General features: G+C 43.8%; 1 protein-coding gene across 1 annotated transcript in view; it reads left to right on the top strand.

Annotated features, from left to right (window-relative positions):
- Positions 1 to 17219, top strand: part of LOC307241216 (solute carrier family 26 member 9-like) — a gene marked incomplete at both ends in the record, with an annotated part of 111727 nt that overhangs the window by 16637 nt on the left and 77871 nt on the right. Inside the window, 2 exons of the mRNA XM_080015254.1 lie at positions 864 to 967; positions 2199 to 2434. Coding sequence (XP_079871380.1) covers positions 864 to 967; positions 2199 to 2434 — 340 coding nt within the window. The remainder of the gene's footprint in view (positions 1 to 863; positions 968 to 2198; positions 2435 to 17219) is intronic.

The raw sequence follows: 17219 nt of genomic DNA, 5'->3' as shown, positions 1-17219 counted from the left end.
AACATGCAAACTCCACACAGAAAGCGCAATGGAAAGCGCGAACAGGCACTCGCCGCGCAGAACGTCTCTGGACGGTTCGCCTCCAGCCACCGGACCGTGGATGAAAGTGTTGCTGCCGTCTGGGAAGTCGATCCCTGCTCTCCCTCTCACCTTTCGGGCAGATGAGCTTTTGAATCCGCCGAGAGTCGTTTGGAGTGTTGGAAAACGACGGAAAGGATCCCGTACTAAACAACGTCGACGCGCATGTGCACACCACCCCATAATCCCCCAAATCCCCAATGAACAATGAAGTACACACGACCACGTAAGATACACACACATAAAAGCAATCAACAGGACTGGAAAACTAGCAACTCCCTGCAATGGCTTCATTATTACCACCTGTTTCCATCAACCTTTTTTAAACTTTAACTTTGGGTATTGTTCCCGGGAGAACAGGAGGGAAAAAAAAACAACCTAAATGACAGGCGATAATTACATTTTTGAAGTTGCCCACGTTCTGGGAACAAATGGACCTCCGCACGGCGTGGGTGTTGATGTTTGGTAGTAATGAGCTGGAAGCACGCCCACGGCTACCAAAATGTAATCTGCCGTCCCAATCAAAGCGCTTAATGGATGTAGGCCGCTCCGAAACGTCACGTCATCTGTCTTTCAGGCAGTCCCTAGAGGTTTAACCCAAATATTCACCCTTCCACAAGATATTTCGGATTCTCAAGTATGATATACAATTAAAAAAAAACCCCAAAAAAAACCCCCACACAATTATAATGATGCAGCAGGTAGAAGTCATCGCATCTCTGCAGGAACAAAAGCATGAGCCTGTTTGGACAGATTTTTTTCAGCTAAAGTCTCCTTTTTAAAAGAAATTGAGAAGATTTCCAGTTCTTTCCCCGACGCCAAGAACGCCAAGAACGCCAAGAACGCCAAGAACGCCAAGAATGCGCGGAGAGTCATCGTTTTTCTTGATGTAACTCAATGATCCCCCGTTTCTCTGATGCCTTTTTTTTTAAATTTGTCTCCATGTTTGTGGGAGTCCGATTGATGTTATTTCCCCCCAGCGGTTTGTCAAAAGCTCCCAAAATATCCATTCGTTTGCAACGGCAGAAAATCTATATTTGGTTGTACTTTTACTGCCAAAATGCCGTGGAATCGAATTACGTGAAAAACTTTTACGCTCTTTTTTGATATCTTAGAACTTTGATTTTCTCAACTTCAGTGGAGACTTGACTCAGACTCGATACGGGGATCAAATAATTGATGGGCGGCCATTTGCAGCGTTCACTATTACATCCTCTAATTAGTTCCAGCAGGAGAGTCCCACTTCAGTTCTGACCGGACAGAAAAATAAATCAGATTGAGTTTTTTTTTAATGTAAATATGCTTTGCGATGTAGCACCGTGTGAATTGCTGAATTGCGCACACACACACACACACACACTCACTCACACACACGCACACACGCAGGCACACACACACACACACACACGCTCAATCACAATCTTTTTAATCCGTGCACAAATGACTTTTGTGGAGTCGTCAACGCCGTCCAACTCCTGTTTTGTGATTCACGTCTACCCGTCGCCGTGTTGGAGCTGATGAAAGCAGCAGATGGTTTGTTCTGCGGCTGGTGTCGTCCTCTGTCAGATCATTCACACCTCCTTCCCGCCCTCTCTCACGACGCCGCTCGGCTGAGCCCGAGCTCCTCGCGCGGCGGACTGCGCCGCGCGTCACGGAGAAGGCATTGTGCAAAATACGCCCCCCCCCCCGCCCCCCCCTCTTTTTTTCTTTGGAAGTTCCAATTAAAATGAATCTGGGAGTAATGAAGCAATTACACAATGTTGTTAAAGTGTTGAATAGGCCCTCCTGACTGAAATAAACCCGTTTTTGAAAATACACAACTCTATACCCAAATGGGGCTTTGTTCCAATTTGCCTCCGTCAGGGGAGTCTATTCATACGCTCGCTGCGATGTCGCCCCGGAGACCCGCCGTAATCAGCGACGCCCATGCGTACGTGCTGAGGATTCAAGTTTGGTATTGAAATCCGCCACAGCAAATAAAACTGTTCGGCGCAGAGCTCGCCCGCCGCCTGTACTTTTTGGTCCAATTTGTTCTTCCCTCCCTCTCCCTCTCCCTCTCCCTCTCCCCTCTCTCTCCACCTCTGTCCTTCTATCTGTCTTTATTTGCTCCTCACCCACAGCCACGCGTCTGTGCCGCCGATACGCTGCGAGGCGCCGCGGAGCCTGTCGCGGCAGATCTCTTTCTCCGCTCCCCGGCAGCCGGTCTGTCAGAGCTGTCCGACACTCCGCCTCCTCCGTCTGGTAAACACGGAGCATATGGAGCTCAGGCGGATCTTCCCGTGACAGGCGGCTGGCTGCCAGAGACCCCCCACGCCGAGGCCCCCCCCACGCCGAGCCCCACCGGGGAGGGGGACAGGTGGGTCATGCATCAGCCTGCGCTCGCGGAAAAAATGACGTCTCCAGTATAGCAAACCACTTCGTCGTTACCGGATTTAGACGGAATATTCTGCCGACGTTCCCATCTCAGTCTCCGTCTCCTTGAGCGATTGTGCGTGATTTGTTGGTAGCGAAACAAATCGTTAAAACGACTCCAGAGTCGCTCCGGCGAACGATTTGCTTTGTAGGTTTTGTTTTGCGCTCAGCCGAGTCTGAATCTCGATTCACGAGAGAGAACGCCGACGTGCCCCAAACCAGCTCCGCAAGTCAACCATTCAGTGAGTGGGCGAGCGGGAGAGCGAGAGAGAGCGGGGGCGAGCGAGGGAATATTCGACTCACAAACGGAAAATAATTACGGAGGAGGAAGTTTAACGTGGGAAAAATATGACAATGGAATAACCCCGCGGCACCCCGCCGTCCTGCTAACCGACTGAATACGTTACAAAACGCCACAAACACATAGAACTGCGCTCGGCGTTAAAAACCTACTAATGGTGAATGATGCAAGACTCGCCGACGATTTGTTCGCGACGACTCAATGGAGTCCGGAGTCGCTCCGGCAAAAGAGCGGGCGAGCGAGTCTTCCAATTACGAACGGAAAATAATAAAATTTGTCTTTGTTTATTTTTTCTATTATTTTATTTTGTTTATGTCTGTCCGCATGCCGGGCATACAACACAGAGAAGAAGAAGAAGAAGTCTTTATTCATCACGCAACACACCACACTACAACAAATGCTTGCACACACACACACATGCACATGCTTTTGATGGTGGCCGGTGAAATGGATTCTCTGCTTTTGACCCATCCTGGCTTGTCCTTCCTCCGGGGGCACAGCCAGGAGCAGTGGGCAGCATACGTGGACGCGCCCGGGGACCAGGTGATAAATGTCCATCGCTGGTCAGACGATGATGGGTGCATGTATTTGGTGGGGGGTCCTTACTGACGTGAGGTGGAGGAAACCCCATGTGAGCACGGGGGGGAACATGCAAACTCCACACAGAAAGGCTCCTATTTGGGAGACAACCCGCCGGAGCACGGTGCCAACAGCGCCCCAGGCGGGAATCAAACCCAGGACCTTCTTGCTGTGAGAGTATTTGTGTCATTGCATCTTGGACAGAGTTTGTCTGCAAGTTCAACTCCTCAACCTGCGATGCAACTCTTTATTCCGTGTCCAGAGCACAAGCTTTTTGTGACACAGAACCGGCACCAATCGCCAAATTTGTCTCCATCCAAATCGAATGTGACCGATTCACGTGTTCATATTCCATAAAAAAAAATTACAATAATAATTTTGAAAGAATTCAATGATTCCTGTGAGCATCCCATTCACAGCTCGGAGCCGAGGGCCGACTCTTCTGAGTCCTCCCACTCTCAGCCATGCGTTACAGCAACTGAACCACGAATCAACGACGTCCGATAATTGAACGAGTGACTCATTAAGAACCGACCCTCCAAACCTTTCATCGCTTCTACTAAACAAGATCTGAGTGAGACAGTAGCATACATCTATGGTTTCATGTTTTTCTAAAGTGACGGACGTGCAGCGTGAGATGTTTTGAAGCTGATTGGTGATTGCATAGCAGCCGCAGGAGACTCCAGTCTCCAGATGATTGTTCTCTAGCACCATCCATTTCATATTGATCGCAATGTTGTGAGCTTGCCATTTTCCATAAGGAGATCGAACATTTTCCACAAAACAACAACAGATAAATATATGTCCTATGCTAATTGTGCCAATTTCGCTGAACTTGAACTGACAGAATTAATTCTGCAATTTATCTATGGCTTACTGTGTTACTATTAGATTTAGAAACTTTAAATAAAGATACTTAAGAAAATGTATTGAAATACGCACATTTGAGTATTTTTCGAGCTTGTACGTAATCACCGGGTGTCATGACATTTCCCTGCATATATGTACGACCGTATGTGTATGTATGTGACAAATAATCTCTTGAACTTAAACTTGAAGTTGAACTTGAACTTAAATCTTTAATTTTCTGGCACAAAAAACAAGTAAATGACCAAAAACAGGTCACAACTGCATTAGCGGGAAAACACAATTGCAAAACCACATTACGGAAGCGAGCCACACCAGATGCACTGATTTATCTACAACAAAATATATGAAATTAAATTATTTAATGTTTAATCATAAGAATTTATACAAGTAATAACCCGGAGCCACAGCCATCACAGGCCAATCGCGCCACACGAGACCACCGTGTCCAAATCCTCCACCTGCTTCCTCCATGCAATGAATAAATAGAAAAAGCAACTTTGATATCAAATCCACGTTTTTTATTGAAGCCATTTAAGTGCGATGCTCCAGAGAAAAACAGCTTCTACCGCCTCCGTGATGAGAGTGGTGTCGTCGAACGTGATTGGGAATCAGGTTCGCAGTCAGTGAAGTCAGTGGATCCCCCTTCTCAAAAGATTAGAATCCTTTTTTGGACCCGTTTAAAACGACACTTGACCCCACCGAAGTGAAGCGTTCATGGTTATCTAGTTACTTTCTTTGTTTCGCTTTTCCCCCCCACCCAAAATGCTTTTTTTAAATTTTTTTTTTTTTTTTGCCCTTTGCTTGAAACTAGATGTTTGCTTTTAGTGTCATTTTGAGAGGCCGCGACTGCTGTTTGCTTTCTCCAAACCCTTTATGAGAAAAAACTCCGCCCTGAGAGGAACGGAGCTTCTGTTTATACGAGGAGACGGACGAGCGTCACCGCCGGCAAAAAAAATCTGTTCCTCTCCTCGCTGTTTTTAATTCTTGAAAGGGGGGCTTTCAGGGGTTTGCGGTAAACTGAGACTAAACAGCGAATGGATGCGTTTTATAATCCTCTCGACACCGTCCTCACTGGTTTGTAATAAATTCTCCTGAACATAAAAAGCTGAAGGGATCAGTAGGCCAGCAGATTGAATAAAACGACACAAAAAAAACCCCCTAAATAACCAACAACCTAAAAGCAGAGTAAAAGCTTTGTGTTATGTTCCAAAACAAACATAACCTCGGGTCTCTGATTGTTCACTTTCTCCTGTGTGTTGTGTGATTTAGAGAATAACAATTAAAAATGCAATATTGAAAGGAACCCCTGTGCACAGCGGAGGCGTGCCGACGCTAAAATAAATCAGCTCGTATCAAAACAGTTTGATTGCTTTTTTAGTTTTTACTGCGTGTGAGAGCTGAGATGCTTCTCTGAGAAAGAGGGAAAACGATATATATACCGTACGATTTTATCACCAACATTTTTATTGGATTTGCGTTCATTCAAATTAACAACCCAAACACTTTCCAGCAATGAATGAATTAATACAATTAACAGTTACATACAAAGGGTGAAACTATATTTAATGATATTATGGTATGGGATTGGGTTAGCCGAGGCTGCTTTTTGCCTGGGGTTGCTGATATTTTCATTCATTTAAACAAATTTGTTATTATTCTTATTGTCGTATACTGTTATACCACTGTAGACGCCGTAATATCTTAGTAAGTACATAGTAATCAGTTTGACCTTTGACCTATACCAATATTCTTTGCATAGAATCACAATTTGTATATTCTGTATATTTTTATATATTGAGCTATTTCTGTTCAGAATGTTTGGCTCCATATATTTGGATTTTTTATTTATATAATTTAAAAATATATATATTTTGAAACTATTTTTACTCTTAAGACTGTATATGTTTATTATGCTAATTGTCTGTATATAAATGCGCTAATCCTTCTTATGAAATGAACACATTTCTTGTATATAAAATTGTACTTTATGGAATAAACTCATTCTGATCGCGGATTTTGCAGTTTTATAAAGAAAGGACACACGACATTGGAACAAAACTTTAATTTGTGTTGCTGATTTTTCTGTACTACAACATGACTTTTATAAATATATGGCATATTAATCTATGTGTTGGACCTAAAAATACTACAACCTGTACACTTTCTTTGACATGTGTTAAATACAGAAACATCTTCAAAAAGGCATTTTCCAAACAAGGATAAATTCACTCCACATTCCCTTTTTCCTGGACTGGGTGTAGTTTTTGGTGCAGGTTTTTTTTGTTGCATTCACAGCGTTGGCCTTTCGGAGCTAAATCCCCATGTCTCCTACACTTCACCCTACTGAAATCTGGCTGAATAGAGAGAACAGACTCCGGTGGAATGAAGGATAGAACACATGGTACGTTATGTTCCTGCGGAAAGATGGAGGGAAATTTCTGAAATGTATAAAAAAACAACAACATGTTAACAAACAGACAGAGTGATGCCTGTGTTTCTCTTGTTTGCATTATTTCCTAATTTTCAAGGCCTTGAACTTTTATATCGGTCGTCCTTATATTTTTCGGAAGGTGGTCGGACCCAGAACTGGACATTGTGGAGATTTGGACTCAGAACTGGACTTGGGATATTCTACGTGGAGGGGGAGATCGATGACTGGGAGTGGAAGCTGGAACACTGGAACACTGGAACCCTGGAACCCTGGAGCCTGGAGCCTGGAGCCTGGAGCCTAGAGCCTCTCCCTGAATGTTAATCTGAGTTCTTGCAAGCCCAGGCCTGCCCCACCATGTGGCTGCAGGGCTCACAGCCTCAGACTCAAACTGAGGAACCATCGAGTTATGGCCGAACGCCACTCGAGTTCCTTCCCCCTCTGGTGAAACTCAACACCCGTCCCAGGTTTTCTTTTTCTGCCGCCCCACGCTCATAAAACACAAAAGCTTTTAATGTTGACCTCCACCTCAGTTCACACAAGGGTGAACGCTGATTCTCCACCCAAAAAAGTGTCAAATGTTTTTATGACTTTTGAAAACATGCATTCTGTGAATCTTGGAATCACCTAATTATTGTAACAGAATTATAATTATATGCATCATATTTATATATATTTCTTTTTTCAGATGTCCCAGTTGCTTTAACAGATTGAGTAAACTGGCTACAGATACAGATATTCTCCAAAAAAAGATATAAGTTTAGCTCCTGCTCTCCACTGTTACATATCTTACCTTGGTTGCGCCCACTCACCTCTCATACTCGCTGTCCGCACAATGACTTTAAATGGAATTACAGGATTCAACGCCAAGTATTTGCAAAGTTCTTCCGAAAGACTTCTTTGGGCTCTGCAGCTACATCTGATGAGGCGCCATCCGTCTTCCGCTCTGACTTTTTTCCCCACCTGACTCAGGTATGGGCATTTTAGAGCGGAGCAGGAACCAATGGGACGGCGGCGGCCGGGCAGGATCCGCCCCACGCCTCTTTTCTTTTTCTTTTTTTTTTTTAAATTCTTTTCTCTTTCTTTTTTAAAATAAAGAGCGACCACGCCCTGCATGGGAAAATGAGAAAATAGGAATTTAATTTATTCATCCGAGTTAAGTTCCTGTCGCTAATAAGTAGAGGATAGTGGAGTAATAGTGGAGTAGTGGAGAAATGCACCAATGGCGATTCCAAATCTCTCCTTGTTTTCTCGTTCATTCCATTGACGGCACTTCTTCCCTCGACAAAACCTTTGCAGCGACAATTTGCGTTGCAATTCAGAACTCTTGCCAGCCCAATCCCCAATTTTATCACTTTTACCACAGCAATATGTGAGATATAATGGAGGAGGAATAAATGGATCTTTGTAATTAGTCACATTGATTTTTAATGTCCTACCACTGAGCACCACTTGCCCCAGTAGGGATAGCAATTCAACTTCACTTGGAAAATATGGATCACAATTCTACATCTATCTGTGGGTGTCTTTAGGCTTCATGCTGTATCTGTATCTCTTTTTGGCAGAGCTTCTATTACCTGCACTATAACCTGCAGGTAAATTTTTTTTTTTTTTGCTTTAAATGGAAAAGGTGGGTGACACCCGACATCTCTCTCCCTCCTTCCCTCCCTCCCTCCTCCTGCCTGGTGAAAAGACTTTGCCTGCGTCAAAAGCATTCCTGCCCCCCTCGCTCACCTTTTGTGGGGGGGGGGTCAGGGGCGGGGGGTGACACTACCTGCACATTCCTGAGCCTCGCTGCCGAAATGATATTATTTCTCTGGAGGGCAGAACGTTCGTTTGAGAACGACCTCGATATTTTTTTCAAATTTTATTTTATTTTATGTCTTGGAGTTAGATGCTGTTTGTTTGTTTGTTCTCCAGAGACAAACACAGTTTTTTTTTTTTTTACCCAGATAGCGGTGGAAAGGGTGGGTGTGTGTGTGTGTGTGTGTGTGTGTGTGTGTGTGTGTGTGTTGGGGGGGGGCGAGTCGATCTTTTTGGTAAGAAAGGAAGGTGACGGTTGAAAAACGAGCTTCTGGAAACACTCCTGACAAAGGCCCAGTGTGTCCCGCCTTAAGAGCCACTGGAACAAAGAGTTCACATGGTTGGGCCGGTTGTTTATTCCCCCCAAAACAGTCTCTTCATTTCGCTGATGACCACTTCATATACAAGGGATTCGTCATGGTAAAAGTTGGTGCATATGCTGAACAAAAAAGGTTAATAGTCTGTAAAACAAGGAAAAGAATGATAAACAACGAGAGCCACTTGTGCAAAAACAGCTGAATATCCACAAAAAATACACAAATAAAAAAGATCTAGATAGCCCAAGAAAACAGCTGAATATAAAAACAAGCCAAATTTCCAGAGAAAATAGGCAAATAATAAAAAAAAGGAAAGTATGCAAATATATAAAGATATGTCAGCAAGCAATAAAGAATAAATAATAACAAGAATAGGCACATTTGCAAAAGTAGCCATACATCCCAAGAAAATAGCCAAATACACAACAATTTGCATCATTTACAAAAAGTGATTCCGTGCACAGGATGAGTGAAGTCAAAAAGCAGGAGCAGGGGCTGACTGGCTCAGTACAGCATGAAGCAGCTTGAATGGGTATGAAAATATAAATTATGATCACCTAGTAATATGGCATCAGATAATATTGCTGAGTAGAATGAGTAGCCTGTGACGACGTTGTGGGACAACATGTTTAACCTGCTTCAATTTTTGAAAATTGTCTGGAATTGTCCAGAAAAGAGTCGGGTCTGCTTGTTGCCACGTCTGCCTTTATCCAGTGGATTTAATTAGTTTGGCCCTTTGAGCTCAGGCCTGATAAATGTCCTCTGACTTCAGGGTTGTCTACTGTACATTGCATGAATCAGAGAGGATTTAGGACCTGGACCCATGACGTGTTGTGCTCACCAAGAGCACTCGTCAATTCCAGGAGTAGTATAAGTAACATTTTGGGGGGTTTGGACATATTTTAGAAGTCTTCACCTGGGTAAAATAAAGGCTAAATTAAAGTAAGAGAAGCGACGGAAGGATGAAATGTCAGATCAAGATGCATGGAGAAGCAGCGTGTTTCAGTGCGATCCTCCCTGAAGTCGACACAAAGGGCGCGGGCTGCGTTGGAACACGTCACGCTGAGGAATGCGCGCTGCCCCTGGGGCTGGGACGCTGCTGCACTTCCAAACCCTGCGAGGAGCTCGATCATGTTCGACCTGACTCTGTCCTCATCGCCCTCAAACTCTACTGATGTACATCATGCTTTTTCAGGAGCTTTAACTGTATTGTATTCCGCAGGGACTTTTTAATGTAATGACTTTGAGGATGGGAACAGCTGGAGATCTGGATAATAGGGTTCTACACGACACATACTTTACATGCTACATGGGGTTTTTTCGACATATTTCACAACTGAACAAAATGAATGATTCTGCTGCTCACATTCAAATTTCAAAATAAAGGTACCCTGGGTTCGCCAGCTGTTTTACACTATAGGTCGTATTTTGTTCTTTGAATGTCTTCAAAATTAAAGTCACGCTTATTTCATTTCTCTTCATCGTCATCGCAATTGTTCAAAGCATTCAATCAAAGCATTTCATTTTTTTTTTAAATGTTATAGTAAAACACCTAGACTTCCCCGAAAGAATGAGGTAATTTCAATCAGTTTATTCCAGTCTTCCTATAATTACAACATTTGAACAATCTCAAAGTGCTGTGTAGCTTGGTAATGCGGAACATGTTGGTGGTGATGATGTGAAGTTTAATCATTAAAAAAATATGTTAATGTAAACTGAGAATATTAACAGCACTAATAGCATTCATAGAGTCCACAACCACGGGCGTACCGTTGGGTATACAGTAGATCCACAGGTGCAAAGTATATTTTCGGAATGCTTCCACTGATGCACATGGTTTATTCATGGGAGTCTCATGGGTAACGCTCATATACTGTGTATTATAGTATATACTGTATATGTTTATAACCTTCCGTCATGCACCTAAAATGCACTATAATCTTTACAGGTGAACTTAATTTGACCTTCTCTAAACTTTTGAATGCACATGTCCAACTGTTCAATGTTTCAGTACTTTTTGCACAATTTGCTGTTCTCCAACAAGGAGCTGAACGGCAAAATTCACAACAGGTGTTTGATCCATGAATCGACCAATACATTTCCTGGTTCAATTAGAATTGGTATTTAAACAGTCCTCTTCATCATGCCGTTCACATTTTGACATCATGAGACCAAGACGACACCTAACAACTGATCAACAGGACCTCACCATTGTGAGGCTTCAAACAGGATGTTCTCAGAGGGAAGTGGCCACTGACCTTAGAGTGTCACAGAGTGTCATCAGCAGGTTGCAACAGAGGTACAGAGAGACTGGAAGAGTCACAGAAAGGCATAGAAGTGGACGTCCTTTGGCCACATCACACACTGATGAGCGCCTCATTGTGAACAGTGCCCTGTGGAACCGGATGGTGAATGCCACTCAACTCCAGGCACATTTAAGGGAGGTGAGAGGCCCCCAAGGTCACCTCAGACCATTCAAAACCGTTGACATCAGCGTGGTCTGCGCGCTAGACGACCTGCAGGGGTACCTGACCACACCACCAGGCACAGGCATCATCGTCTTGCACGGGCCAGGGAGCATTTACGCTGGACTAGGCACCAGTGGGCATCAGTGCTGTTCTCTGATGAAAGTCGATTCATTGGAGACGTCAAGGAGAGCGCTATGCTTCAGCCGCTGTTGTCACCAGAAGAGCCTTTGGTGGTGGTGGTGGTGTTACAGTGTGGGCAGGTGTGTCTAGTCAATACAGAACTGCCCTACACTTTGTGAATGGTACAGTGACAAGCCCATACTACCTGAATAACATCATTCATCCAGTCATTGTGCCCCTGCATGAACAACACAGGCCTCATTTCATCTTCATGGACAACAATGCTCCAGCTCATCGAGGTGGCACCATTAGGGAATGGCTGCTGGAGACTGGGGCACCTCAAATGGAGTGGCCTGCACTTTCTCCAGACCTGAATCCCATAGAAAACCTATGGGATCAGCTGAGTGGCCGTGTAGAGGCTCGTAACTCTGTGCCCCAGAACCTCAATGACCTGAGGGCCGCCCTTCAAGAAGAGTGGGGTGCCAGGCCTCAGCAGACAATAAGTCCACTTGTGAACAGCATGAGACGTCGTCAAGCTGTAATTGATGCTCAAGGGCACATGACAAGTTATTGAGACATTGACATTTTTTCTTGTGGTAAACCACCACTGTTGTTGGCTTTTATTTCAATAAATAGTTTGAGATGAGGAAATCACCATTGCATGCCTCTACTTAAATGCTCTACTTCCATGATATAATATCACTGTAGCGTGAACTTTTTACATTTTCCATAAATGTCACCCGAAAGTCAAATATCCCTAACTTTTTGTGAGTAGTGTATATTTGAGTATCAAAACCAAATAATCACAATTTTAAAAAATATTCCTGTGCTTTTAAACCAAAGGTCGAAATCTCCAAAAAAGCAATCAAGATTATAGACGCACTTCCCAATAATGACTTTTTTTTGGCCATAGCTAAATCTGTCAGATTCAACAACAGTGGAGGAGAGTGTTGAACCGTTGTTCCGTGGAATCCTGGGCGTCGGCCTCCCTCCTCCCGTCTCCCCCTCCTGCCCTCCTCCCACCTCCATCTCTCCTTCTCCCATTCCCCCTCTTTTTTTTTATTGTCGATACTCTGATTCTCTGGGAATCCTCCGTCTCATTGGCCGAGGAGTGTGTTCCGACTTGCCCGAGCAGGAATGCACCGACCCGTCGTCTGATGCACTTCTGTGTTGGAGCAAATTGGCGATGAAGAGCTTTGCAGCAGAATCCATATTCTATATTTCATATTACATATCCATATTTCATTTCCCATTTGGATGCAGATTCCAGATGCCGTGCCCCCGGAATACAAATGTGGTGGAAGGGTGTACAGTGAAGAGTGTGTGTGTGTGTGTGTGTGTGTGTGTGTGTGTGTGTGTGTGTGTGTGTGTGTGTATGGGTGGGGGGGATGGTCATTGTACAATGTGGGATCATTGTGAAAATGTGTAATTACAACATCCTCCAGAATTATGGTTATAGTTTTGCATTGTTTGGGGCCATTGATTCAAGCCTACCTTAATTGTTAGAATGTAGACTTATGCCGTTGTTATTTAGTAAGTACATAGCACATAAGTACATGAGAATTTACACCTATATACTTATACGATAAGTTATCTTGTGCATGGAATCTTGTGCTATTTCTTTATATTGTATATTTTATGTTTTTGTTTTTTTGTTTTTTTCTTCCAATCCTCAATCCCAATCCCCAATTCCACATAATATGGAAAATGTACTTGGGGGAATTATAAACTGATTCTGATTCTTAGTTTTGGAAAAACTTGGTAATTGCAGTTCCAGTTGCATGTGAAATGAAGTATCAAATTAGCTGTTACGTGTCAAACATTGCTTTCATCCCAAAAATGAATGGGTCCGCGAAGGGGTGTTATTGGGTGATTCTCCCTTTCTCGCTGGTGACAGGGGTCTTGTCGGAACCCTGTGTTTATCTACTCACGGAATGGGCTCTAATAACAGTGGCAGTTTTATTTAGGGCCTGATCGTAATATTTGTGATATATTTGTCATATAACGTCTGGTGTGTGCCAAACCTCAGACTTAGCGCCAAAATGTTTGACTCTTTTTGCAGATCTGGACCTTGACGAGTCGCTCGGTGAAAAGATCGGTTCAACTTCCCGGCTTTCTGACTTCAGCCGGTGTAACAAGAGTCAGAGGAGCCGTTCGGCTCTGAGCTGCGAGTGTGACCGGTGGTTTAGTGAATCAGCACTTACCAAGCGGCCAAGGAACGATTATTTTGGCGGAGTCATTTTCCATCATCGGGCAAAAAATCGCAACTCGTGAAAGAAATCAACGAATAACGGAAAAGCATCACGATTTGTTTGCATCGGTTTCGCCAAACGCATCTAAAAAGAGTTGCCTCAGCGGGAGTTTCATAACAGTCGCTGGATGAGTCTGAACTTGCACCGCGTCTCGCTGAGCCTCTGCGGCGGTGGGAACATTCCAGCCGGCTCGGACGCCGACTTGCCTCACGCTTGTTCTAGCTCAACATGTGTGTCTGTTCTGTTGGGAGGGAGTCGATGATGGAGCTGTGGGCGGCGTAGAGGGGCGAGCCCGTCGCCTCGACGCTCGTCTGTTGTGAGGGGCCGTATGGACACACTCTGATTAGCGACTTCATTTGCTTACCTGCGGAGCCGTGGAGCGCCGGGGGTCAGAGGTCAGGCTGCCGGGCGGTGTCGGCTTCCAATCGGTCCGATGGCCATTAAAGCAAATACCTCTGCTTCGATGTGTGTGTGTGTGTGTGTGTGTGTGTGTGTGTGTGTGTGTGTGTGTGTGTGTGTGTGTGTGTGTGTGTGTGTGTTTCAGCCACTGCCTGGTTATTTTAAGGCCATGGTCCACCACTATTTTATAAATAAAACACTCTTGAGGGCCTCGAAAGAGAAACACTGACATTGCCAATCTAAGAGCCTTTGATTTTAACACATACCTGTATATGAGATTAACATGAAAGTGGAATTATATTCTAATAGTTCTTCAATACACTCTCTGTTCTGCCCACCATGGTTTAGGTACCTGTTTATATTAGTATGTAATTTACATCATTGTGGCAGTTTTGCCTGCCACCTCCCCCCCCGAGTGGTGTTTTCAGGGCCCTCCAGCACAGAGACACAGACAATGGAGTAGAAGACGCACCAGCTTATTGAACCACACCACCTCCACACCACAACCACCATATTATAAATATCGTCCAAAAGGTGCTTGTACTCACTAAGAATGATTCCCCGGCTTGGAGAGCTGTGAAATATAGGAATACGCAAATGTTTTTTTAACTGAAACACGTCCTTGCAGTGAGAAGTGTCGGAGGTGTTATTACATAACAAACGCGACTTGGCAGCGGACGTTCCTCATCGTTTGGAAGGACAAAGCGAAGGTGTTTAATGAATATTATTAATACTGGGAGATTGTTGAACAAAACCTCGCACATCAAGCATATAGTGAATTATCTTTTTTGCAACAGCCATAAGACATATCTACCATAGTTTTTAATGTTATTTATTTGTTATAACTTATGGGTATATAGTGTCATTAGAAGAAGTTTATTTAATATTTAATCATGGCGAACTATTCACATTTCTACTACATCACTATTCAAAACACATACAAAAAACTTCACCCTACATATGACAAACTGTGAAATGTGAATTTGAACACATCCACCTGCATTCATCTTCAAGTCTTATATTGTAGTTTCTATGTAGCGCCAGAAGATGTCGCCACTAGCTAGTGTCAGCATTCGCGAGGTCATTATTACGGTTAATAACGATAATAACGGTTGTTATTCAGAAATAACTGACCACCAATATGCTGACACTGACCAATCAGAATGGAGTATTCCGCAGAGCTGTAACATCCCGTTAAGGGGCGGCTGAACCGCTTTAGGAGTCTGAAAATGACTCCATTTTTGTACACTCTATTTCCCCTGCCTGTGTTGTCTTTTTCGATCCTGGAAGGTTCTTTGAATTAACCAAGTGGTAAAATTCCTCTAACGATCATTTCCACAAAAAATGGGACAGGTCCAAAAGCAAGAGGAAACCAACGTGTCTTCTTTTGTTTTGCAAGTGATACTTGACTGGCACGTGCGGACAGAAGGAGGGTGATATTTATCCCGGAGACAAATTCATCCCCTGTTCCATTTCCGGGCGTCATTGGAACCAAATTGACAGTTTTTAATCTGGCACGGGCTATTTTTCTGGCCCCCCGCTTATCTGAATGAAGCACGAGGAAGCAAAATGAGTTTTTGGAGACGTTTCGAGCCCCCTGGCTTTATGTATTTATTCTGCGGCGAAGGGTTAGGAAATGTAGTCTGGGAAAGTAAATTATACATCCAGATCTGACGGCGATTCCCCTCTATGGGTCCAGGTCTCTATCTGGAGAGAGAGCAACACAGAGGGCAGGTGTATAGCGCTGGGAGTGCCTATTTATCACACTGCAATATGAAGAAGAATAGTGTCGCCGCTTCCCAATTTGATTGAAAGAGCCACTATCTTATCTGCGATAAATATTCATTCCGTGGCCTTTTTAATTCAATTGGTACCGCGGTGCCGAGAATAAATGAAAATTTATCTTCCACTTCTAAGCTGTTCTATAGATTGATGACATTTTGTCGGTCTCCGATGTGGTTTGGGGTTTTCTCTCTTGTCTCTGATTGGGCCTGATTTGGGCTCGATTTGCAACCTTGGCATGACCCGAGGCGAAGCCAAAGCGGCGCCCAAAAGCGAGGTCTGGAGATTTGTTCGGAATTATCAACCGCAAACAAATGCACAAAACAGCGCGGTCCAAAGCGTTTAGATTCCTGTTCCTAGATCGCCCCCGTACCTCCTCCCCCGTACCTTCCAGGTTCCCTCAGGATGGAATTTTCCAGAGGCGCTGCTGAAGAGCGCTCGCTGGAATGCCGACAGGACGCGACACGTCTCGGGATCTCTTCCTCTCTCTGGGCTTCTCTCCAGCGCGTGTGTGAACTCGCTCGGCCATGTGAACCCACGCCCATGGCAACATCACACTCCGAGTTGGAATCGGAATCTGTCCATTGGGCCAAGTACATTTTCTTGTACCAGGAATTTGTCTTGGTAATAGGTCTCAAAAAAACAGTCACAAAAAAAATGTGTACAATATACCCGTAGTGTGACATGATGGTGACAGGCCCCTGTGCAAATATTTTTTTCCCCATGCACACACGAGAGCGTCTGAGAAAGTGTCCCCCGTCACACACAGTGCTTCTTTTGTTTTGTTCAATGATGAACGGAGTAAAATAAAATTGAAAATATGTTTTTTTATTTGGAGGAAAAGGGCACTGAGCAACGGAGTGCAGTTCGCAGGCGCTGGCGTGCAGATGGGATGGGCCCCTAGCAGCCACTGGTCCCAGTGCAGCTGCACCGGTTGCACCATCGGTACTTACGCCATAATGTGCTCTATCCACCAGATAAAGAACTCTGGCAAGGGATATGTGGCAGTAAGGATGCAAGAATTGAATTGGATATACATATGAATATTAATATAGTTGGATATGTCTATGTTGAATAACAATAATAATAATAATAATAATAATAATAATAATAATAATAATAATAATAATAATAATAATAACAATAATAATAATAATAATAAGTATATAATAATCAGTATAGAAGGGTATGGACACCACTAAAACCAGATGGTTTGGTCTAGCCTACTCTAGTGGTATTACAGTATATTTCAGCATTATTACAGAATATTACAGTGTTATTAAAGTGTTACTGTAAATTACAGTATATTACAGTGTTGCAGTGTTATAGTGTTATTGCAGTGTTATTCCAATGGTACAGTTGTAGTTCATAGTTATAACTGTGTTAGTGTTATTACAGTATAACAGTGTT

This window comes from Zeus faber, assembly GCF_960531495.2.
Source record: "Zeus faber genome assembly, chromosome: 15".
Lineage (NCBI taxonomy): Eukaryota > Metazoa > Chordata > Actinopteri > Zeiformes > Zeidae > Zeus > Zeus faber.
This window is presented reverse-complemented; position numbering and strand designations above follow the sequence as displayed.